This window comes from Manis pentadactyla, chromosome 9 (genome assembly GCF_030020395.1).
Source record: "Manis pentadactyla isolate mManPen7 chromosome 9, mManPen7.hap1, whole genome shotgun sequence".
NCBI classification, from domain to species: Eukaryota; Metazoa; Chordata; class Mammalia; order Pholidota; family Manidae; genus Manis; species Manis pentadactyla.
In genome coordinates, this window is record NC_080027.1 from 21247635 (window position 1) to 21257891 (window position 10257).

The 10257-nt window shown below is 38.7% G+C and overlaps 1 protein-coding gene across 1 annotated transcript; it reads left to right on the plus strand.

Annotated features, from left to right (window-relative positions):
* The first annotated feature begins 6890 nt into the window (after nt 1-6890).
* Nucleotides 6891-7859, plus strand: LOC130685008 (olfactory receptor 5W2-like). Its single transcript, XM_057508178.1, has one exon. The coding sequence runs from the start codon at nt 6909-6911 to the stop codon at nt 7857-7859; it is 951 nt and encodes a 316-aa protein (XP_057364161.1). The 5' UTR covers nt 6891-6908.
* The last annotated feature ends 2398 nt before the right edge of the window (nt 7860-10257 follow it).

Sequence of the window (10257 nt, forward strand, 5' to 3'; positions counted from 1 at the left end):
GTGGAGAAAGGGGAACCCTCCTACACTGCTGGTGGGAATGTAAACTTGTTCAACCATTGTGGAAAGCAGTATGGAGGTACATCAAAATGCTCAAAACAGACTTACCATTTGACCCAGGAATTGCACTCCTAGGAATTTACCCTAAGAATGCAGCAATCAAGTATGAGAAAGATCAGTGCACCCCTATGTTTATCGCAGCACTATTTACAATAGCCAAGAATTGGAAGCAACCTAAATGTCCATCGATAGATGAATGGATAAAGAAGATGTGGTACATATACACAATGGAATACTACTCAGCCATAAGAAAAGGGCAAATCCAACCATTTGCAGCAACATGGATGGAGCTGGAGGGTATTTTGCTCAGTGAAACAAGCCAAGCAGAGAAAGAGAAATACCAAATGATTTCACTCATCTGTGGAATATAAGAACAAAGGAATAACTGAAGGAACAAAACAGCAGCAGAATCACAGAACTCAAGAATGGACTAACAGGTACCAAAGGGAAAGGGACTGGGGAGGATGGGTGGGTAGGGAGGGATAAGGGGGGGAGAAGTAGGGGGGTATTAAGATTAGCATCCATAGCGGGGTGGGAGAAAGGGGAGGGCTGTACAACACAGAGAAGACAAGTAGTGATTCTACAACAGGTTGCTACGCTGATGGACAGTGACTGTAAAGGAGTATATAGGGGGGACCTGGTATAGGGGAGAGCCTAGTAAACAAAGTATTCGTAAGTATTCGTCATGTAAGTGTAGATTAATGATTAAAAAAAAAAAAAATGCAGTTCCTATGTGGTGACCTCTAATGAGTTCTACACAATAATATAAAGGACATATAAAAGTGTAGGCAAAGGGTCTGTTTGTGTTTATACAGAGGATCAAAGCCTAATTTGGCTACCCCGAAAATGAACTAAGAAACGATATGAAAGAGAACTTCCAACATCAGCACTCTCGGGAAGACTCATGCCAGAAGATGATCATCAAAAAACCCCAACAAAGATCCACGCACTGCTACAGCTGTAGATGCACTCATCCCACCAGCTCCTGGACTTGCCATGGGAATGAAGGAGATATCTAAGCTGGCCTGTGCATACAGTAAAACAACAAATTTGACTGGATCTATACTGTTGGAACTCAACCAAGAATTAGGAGAAGTGCAAATTGTAGCGCTCCAAAATCTTACAACTACAGACTATTTACTGTTAAAAGAACATATGGGATGTGAACAGTGCCCAGGAATGGGTTGTTTTAATTTGTCTGATTTTTCTCAAACTATTCAAATTCAGTTAGATAATAACCATCATATCATTGATAAGTTTTCACAAATGCCTAGGGTGCCTAACTGGTTTTCTTGGTTTCACTGGAGATGGCTGGTAATTACAGGTATGCTTTGGTTATGTAACTATACTCCTATTATGTTAATGTGTGTGCGCAATTTAAGTAGTAGCTTAAAATATATACATGCTGAAGTTACTCTACAAGAAGATATGTCAAAGAAATAATCAATCTTCCCATGTTTTCTCCCGCCTGCTACTTCTATAGCTTTTCTTCTTCCTTCCTAATTACAACGAATTCTTAAATAGAATTCGTGCCTCATATCAAATTTACCGAGTATCATAACTCCTCCAAGTGGTAAAGATACCTCAAGAGAAATGCTGGGCATAGAAGCCACAGGGCATAAATATGCAAAGAAATAAAAAGCTAACCATTTCAAACAATAAGGCTTCTCTCTCACTTACCAACTTAACATTTCCCTGTGTGGCCCCGGAAGATGACTGGTTAGCCAGAGACGGGTAAGATTCCTCAAGGGAGGAACAACCTAAGACAGGCACAGTCGCTGGGGGGTCATCAGGTGAGAAATTGGGGATCAACAGAGGTGAGGCTTAGAACCTCACCCCCCCTGTACTGAGAGAAATCTTCTGCATATGTGGATGTTTTATTGCCCTTGTCTAGCTTGGATTAACACATAGTCTACAGGCACACACCTGATCATCTACATTTGCTCTCTTACAACACTAAACTATGTTTTCTACCTTTATGTTGTATCTACCTACCACTTCAGCATCTTATTAAAAATAATAAAGAGAGAAATGTGGTATCCACATATAAATCAAGTATAAAAATCAAATGTGTATTCATATTTGAACTGACTGTTTATAGTTCATAATGCATGAGCAAAACCAAAAGTTTCTGTGATGACTGCCCTTGTACTGTTCACCATGTAACTTATTCACTATGTAAGAATTTGTTCTCCATGTAAGAACTTGTTCGTTATGCTTCAGAAGATTGGAGACTGACGAAAATTAGGCTTGGGGTGGATTAATGATTGTGCATTGAGCATTGACTCCCCTATACAGAATTTTATTGTTGTTAACAACCATTTGATCAATAAAAATGAGAGATGCCCTAACAACAACAACCAAGAAAAAGTACACACTTCCAATTGTAAAATAAATAAGCAACCGGGATGTAATGTATAGCATAAGGAATATAGTCAAAATATTGTAACAACTTGGTATGGTGATAGCTGGTACTTAGAATTATCATGTATATAAATGTTGAATCACTGTGTTGTACACCTGAAACTAATGTAATGTAATACTGTGTGTCAACTACCCTTCAATAAAAAATAATTATCTAAATAAAAAAAAAAAAAAAAAAAAAAGAAGGAAGTCCTCAGAAGAGAGCTTTCTTACAAGGTTATATATGCTTCCTAACAAAGGATACAAGTCATGATGTGAATTGTTCCATAGTACAGATTAGTACATACCAAAATCAACAGTACTGAGTATTTTTTTGATCATTAGTCAAATGTACAATGGTTGCTCTACAGACTACAAATTATGTCTTTGCTTTAGATAACCCAAGGTTTAAGTCCAGGAACGTGTATTCTTAGCATTTTGGGTTTTTTTTCTCTAACAAAATAAACCTTGTTACTTCTTTACAAATTTACTACCCCAAGTCCAAATTCTTTTGTCTTGTCAATTTGTCATCAATGTATTGTTTCCTTGTCTAAAAGGTTTAAAAGCTGCCTGCTTCAGTCACTTGCTTGAGTCTCATATTTTTTAAGGTGCTTCCCTGCATACACTATTGCATTTGTTTTTCTCCTGTTAGTCTGTCATATCAATTTAATCATTAGGCCAGGCAAAGAATTTAGAAGGGAAAAAGGAAAGTTATCCACCCTTACACAGTCAAAAAACATGAAGGTGGTTGACATATACTTCAGGGAAATCAATCAGGCGAGGACTAAGGGCGAGATGAAGTAGGTGGTTCAGAAATGGAAGAAACGGTGTTTTGGAAACAAGTTGGGTCCACTTGCACATATGTATCTGAGAAGCAATGGTAAGATTGATGGAAAAGGAGATAAGAGCCTGGCTCCAATCTGTCTCCCTGACCTTAGGTGGAGTACAGAATCTTTATAGAAGGTTTATGCATATTCAGCTGGGGCTTATGCATATTTAGCAGGGACTGGTGAGATTTACAGAGTTGGGGCAGAACTTTTCTTTTGCACCTGGGGAGCCTGTGAATAGGTTATTACTCACACTGGGTGTTCAAAAAACGGCAGCTAAACTACCCAGAGGTTGAGGTTTTAGTAGGATAATGAAGTGAAGGTAAGTTAAGGTCACTTCAGATTGTTTCTGTGCAGGCTCAGGGGAGGGTCAGTGGGCTGGACCATCTGGGTCCATCTGCTCTGAGTGAAGCTGGATCTAAGGGTGAAAGAGCTGTGAACTCAACAGTCCAAGCAGGTTTATTGAGAGGGACCCCTCTATTGAGAGAGGCCCCTCTATTCTGGCCAGGAGAACAAAGAAGGTGTCTCTTACAGGCCAAAAGGCTTTTTACGGCAAGGTTTTTGGGCAGGCTCTTTGAGGGGAGGGGTCAAGGGAAAGTGGGCTTGTGGCTTGCTGACATGTCCTCTGGAGAATGCTTGTAGCCTAAGTAAGATGAAACCTAGGTCTCTCTGAGATGGGGTGGGCTTATTTGAAAGGTGGTACTCAGGTCCGGATTCTATCAAAGTGAGACAGGGACCATGGGTTTAGAGTAGGGTGAGGGCCCTTGGAATAAACAAAGCAAGATAATCCACTGTGGGATTTGCTCTGGCCTGCTGGGGGGCCCAGCTTGTTTTTCTGACTTTTCCCAGGTTTGCTTTTCTTCCTCCAGCCCTAATCAAGTGATTTGCCACCTGGGCAGTTTAACAAGCAAGTCCAAAACAAACAGGAAGGATTCCACTGAAAATAAGACTGCATTTAAAAACCCTATTTGTTAAAATGTAACTTTCTTAACTTACTCTTTAACAAACAGACAATAACTCAGCCCACCTTGGGAGCAAAGCAGGCAGCCTTGATCGATATGCTCCCAGACCAGGAAGCTGCTATCCTGGGAGGAAATCAGAGCAGTGAATTTCCTGTAAATAACCAGGAAGACTAATTAGAAACTTAATGTGTCTTCAAAGATAAACATTCTGGGACCACTTAGCAAGTGTACATTCCTATCCCTTTGTGTCTAAACAGCCTATAAAACCCCTAGACAACGCACCACCCCGGGGCATTCTTGTCCTCCCTGAAGCCAGGAGCTCTGTCCTCTAACTTTATCTCTGAATGAAAGCCTAGCACTTGCTCTCCTACCTTGAGTGTTTGCGCACTCCGCCAACAAGAACCCCGGCATCAAAGGATCCTGAAAAACAACATGCGATTTCTTTGTCTTAGAAAAGACAGCGGGGAGTGTGGTAATAAATTTTAACAACATAGTAACAGGGGCAGGAAATGACTGCTTTGCCTTTTAATTAGAAAGCCCCAATTTCAATATGTTACCAAAACCCAGTCCTTGTCACCCAAGTCAAATCACAAAACACAGTGACATGATTTTGAGAAAAGGAAAGAAATAGCATTTTAATCTGCCAGCAAATGACGGAGTGGCAGGCTCACGTCTGAAAGAGCCGCCATCCTCAAGCACAAGAAGCTCAGAGCTTTTAAAGGGGGAATTGTGGGAGAGCCGCTGTAGTGTTCCTGACCACAGACACAGGAGGAGCAGCTTGCAAGGACCTAAGAAGACCAGACATTCTTGCACCAATCAATTTCCTTTTTGTTTCTTTTATTAGTTCCTCCTCAGTACAGGGAAAGGATGGCTTGGGTTCTGCAAAATCCTGTGTTATCTCTGACCCTGAGACTCAGAAAACAGGGAGAAGGAAGAGCAACTGCCACCTGTTAGTGGTTAGAAAGTTTTGGTGGGGAGGGGAGGCTACCTGTGTTCATTTTCAAGTTAAAGTCCGTTTTCCTCTGTTTACAAACAGGATGAACAATGAAAAAGGTACAAGGTCATTAAGGAGAGGATTTGTTTGAACTTCATCAGGTATCTGGTTTTACTGGAGGAGGGTATAGAGTCATGGTAGTCCTAAAGCATAGCACTAAAATAAATTCTGGTCAAGTTCTGACATTGATCAAACTGGTGAGAAGAGTGAAGAGTTAGAAGGTCAGCCTTTGCTAAAGTTGTAACATTCACAGGGGAGAAATACAGAGCCAGAAATGGAATTAATCATGTTCTCATAACCGAAAACTAAAGGCAGAGTCTTTAGAGACTAAAGTCCCAGCAGTCACGAGGTAGAAATAAAATGCAACCTGCCTGCTTTTCATGCACCAGAGATAAAGACAAAGACTTGCTCATTTCAGGTAAGTTTCTAACTGGCTAAATTTAAAGACTATAGGGAAGAAAAAAACCCTTAAAATTTTGGAAAAATGAGCAGTCGAGTATTGAGGATTTTGTAAGTGAATAATTTTATACCTGCTCACTTTATTAAATAAATTCTGCAATTTAATGGCCAAACTGATGTTTTTGGTTAGTCCTATATGAATTTGACTGACTTAATTTGTCATTTGTATAAGGATATTAAATATTTTACTTACTTATATTATTATCAAGACTGATATGTAAACCATTAATTTTTTTATCACTCTGCAAGTGATATGGTACATGTCAATATAAGATCTGTTCTAATTTTATCAAGTAATAATAATGATAACACATTAAAAATAACAACATATGGAAATCCATATGCATATGGACCACTTATCTTAATTTTAAGTCTAGAAAAATAAAAAGACTCATCACCCATATTGAAATATGTTAAAACATGCACACAAACACACACATGGTGGTTACATAAATACAAGCTGAAAGTCATATTATATCAGGTACATTTATTTATCTTCTTCCTATTTTCATTCTAATGGAAAAGACAACTTAAAATTCAAAGATATGAAAATGTATGCTCTATAATCTGTTGTTTCTGCTTTTTATCACTTTGACTTTCAAAGTATTTGTCCTTTGGCAAAGGTCAGTCATACAAATAGGCTCTAATTCTGTGGCAAACCAGTTAAGAAGAGTAATAGAACAGTTCTGCAAATCCTGTGTCATGTTTCAGTGAACACTAAAGCCACTATATACCAAAAACGGTACCATGATAATTTTCACTAATTAACTTACATGCAATATCACTGCCAGTGACACACTCAACGTCTTTTCTTTTATAAAGCAATAAATGTGATCCTTTTTATCTAACACATATTGTCTAGTGTTTTCTGGCTTTTTCTCCTTAACTGTTGTTTTGAATCTAGAATGAACTTCCAGTTTATTCAAATCTACTATCTGGCATTGGGCAACAAGCCAAGACTGGTAACATATCTCAGGAAGGACATACAGATTTAAAATCAAAGTTTACCAATTTCCTATCCCAGGCATTTTTAGTTTTTCATAACACAATAATGCCTCTTTAACACTTGAGCTATTTGCAGAAAGTAAAGAAGGCAATTTAATAATTTCATGTCTTGTCTTACAGATACATTTTGGGTATCCAGAGGAATCAAATCCTGATCTATCATTTTCTTGATCATTTTTGAAACATTTAGAACAAAGAAGAATGGACAAGGGAAATTGCTCTTCCTTGACTGAATTCTTTTTCTTGGGAATTACTAATAACACTGAGGTCAAGGTGACTCTATTCATCATGTTTCTAATTGTTTATATCATTGATCTTCTGGCAAATCTAGGAATGATTATTATAATTAGAATGGATTCCCAGCTGCACACGCCGATGTACTTTTTCCTCAGCCACCTCTCCTTCTGTGACCTCTGCTATTCCACAGCAGTTGCACCCAAGATGCTGGTGGACATATTTGCCAAAAACAAATCAATTCCCATCGTTGGCTGTGCTTTGCAATTCTTAATCTTCTGTATATTTGTAGATTCTGAGTGTCTGCTGCTGGCGGTGATGGCCTTTGACCGGTACAAGGCCATTAGCAACCCCTTGCTCTACACAGTCAACATGTCCAGCACAGTGTGCTCCCTGCTCACGGCTGGGGTTTACATGGTGGGGATGGCGGATGCTCTCATACACACGACACTAGCATTCCGCTTATGTTTCTGTGGGTCAAATGAGATTAACCATTTCTTCTGTGATGTCCCACCCCTCCTATTGCTGTCTTGCTCAGATACACAGCTCAATGAGCTAATGATATTCACCATATTTGGCTTCATCGAATTAAGCACCATTTCAGGAGTTCTTGTCTCTTATTGTTACATATTCCTATCGGTTTTGAAGATCCACTCTGCTGAGGGGAGGCTCAAAGCTTTCTCCACCTGCACCTCCCACTTAACTGCTGTTGCAATTTTTCAGGGAACTATGCTCTTCATGTATTTCAGGCCAAGCTCTGCCTACTCCCTAGATCAAGACAAAATGACCTCACTGTTCTATACGCTTGTGATTCCCATGCTTAACCCTCTGATTTACAGCCTGCGGAACCAGGATGTGAAGGAGGCCTTGGAAAAACTAAAAAAAAAAAAGATTGGATTTAAGAAAATAGGTATATAGTATTTAAAAATGTAATTTGGGGGAGGAAGAATTTTCCTCTACCCTTCAAGTTTCTTCTAGCTGGTCAAAGAATCAAATTAACATGAAGTTAACAAGAGAAAAGAAAAAAAAAAAAGGAAAGGTTTAATTATGTATGTATAGAATCCCAACAATGAAATTGAGACCCAAAGAGATGGCAGATGCAGACAGCTTTTATGCATCATAGACAAAGAAGCACAAATCTGTGAGGATTCCACAGGACAAACAGGCTCAGGATCTTTGTTTAGTAAGGAATTCTCAGCAGCATTTGAACTGGGTTAGTGTATTAGTAAAAAGTAACAAGGTTTGTTTACATCAACTTATTTGGCTTTGAAATGTCTTTTCTGATAAGAATATCTCCCTGTGTCCTGGTGCAGGGAGGGCACCTTTCCCCTGGGAGAATTATTTCCTGGTTTCAAGGCCAGGGGGGCAGAGGAGGGTCAGCAAATCCCTTCTACTTGTGCTTTCTTAGTCATTTTAATTCCAAGTAGTCAATATGCCAAAGTGGCACATTTTGGGGCAGCCCTTGGTGTTCCTACACATTTATGTATATATATATATATATATATATATATATATATATATATATACTCACACAGACACCCTTTTGTTTTTTAAATCATTTATTATACTACAAAGGGTCTCAGATACCTCAATGAATACAATAAATAGTGTGCTAAGCCCAAGTCATACCAATATTTTGGAGTTTCTTAAATGTACTATAATTTGTTGCATGTCTTCAATTTAAGTAAGGTGTTCTCTATCTTGGGAACACTTTCCAATCTCTATCTTTTTATGCAAATTTTCATTTGTTTGATGTTCATTTTATGTATTAACTTAATTGTTCTAAGAGTTATTAATGCTTGGAATGCACTTGTAATTCTTGGTGCTGTGCTTTTCATAATGGATCCAGTAGTTCCTATACTAATGGATCCTAAAATGTGGAAATGAGAGTCATTCATTCACTAATCTTACAGATAATTCATAATACACTACATATCAGTTGAAGTATATAGGAAATGATATTCTAAGGTCAGGCAAAACATCTAAATCCTAAGTGGAGAGGAAAAGATTCTTTGAATTTCAGGTTCATGTCTGTCTGGTGAATGGAGACACTGGAGTGAGGGGAGAAGAAAGGCACCTAGATAGTGAGTCTGGAACTGAGGTCCTAGATGGGCAGGAGATGCCTCTTAGAGGATATGAAGCCCAAAGTAGGAAGGACTAAAGAACCCAGTGGGGGATCCTGGAAAAGTGTACCCTTGTGCTGAAATGCTCAGCGTAGTCACTTCCACTCAGTGTGGTTCTTCCCTTCTTCCCCCTTCTAAGTCCTGGTTAAATACCTCTGCTGTGGTTTGTGAATAATACAATCCTCAAGGCATCACTTTACCTCTCACTGTGTGATTAAAAAGTTGCCTCCAATATGAGATGTTAGCACTCTGCTCAGGAACTGTTTCAATCTTGCTTCCTAGTGCACAAAGTGGAAAAACAAAAAAACAATCAAATTCAAGTTACCCAATAACATTATAAGGGTATGATATGTGCCTTGTATATTTAATCATTCTTAAAATGGTTGTGGATACTAAATAATGAACTTATAAAGACATTCATGCTGATTATTTAGGAAGTACAAAGCATTCATCTGGGTGCTTCATTGGTAGACTTTGCCTCATCGGACTCTGCTTAAGTTTTTGATACCAAGGCACTAGAAGCAGCTTGCGGAGAAAACATGGATAAGTCAACGTATTTGAAGGACTGTACAAGATTCAGTGACATTCTTCATGATCCATTAGAATTCCATGTCCTGGAAGGAATTGTAAACATCCTTGTGTGAAGGCATTTCAGAATGGAAATAACCCCCCAAAAGGCTCCTCTGCTTCTCCAGGTGGAATTTGTGTGACATTGTGACAGATAAGAGGAAAAACTGTGGTGGAAAAAAAACCGATTGTGAGTGATGCTTTAGAAAAGAAGTTTGTAGGATTTCTATCTGTATTGTGTTTTCTCAATTCACCCATATTCTTGTGTGAATCTTTCTCATGAGCAGCAACATCTCAGAAAAAATTCAAATGTACTGAAGTGCAAACATTCAGAGGATCAGTAGGTGGACACAATTCAGAAGTGTAAGCATGCCCCCTTCTTTCCACAGGGAAAGATAGTAATATCATGTAATGATATAAAATGATAGTAATATCAAGATTAATTTGAGCCGCATACTGGCCCTTTGAGTCAGATCTAGTGAGTGCAAACTATGAGAAGGAAATTTCAGGGCAATAAATGAGGTATCTTAAGTTCAATAAATGTATGTCGAAGAATGGAAATAGAGAAAAGTGTATTACTGAAATTCAATACTTTTAAACACAGCTCCCCCCATTCACTCTTCAGA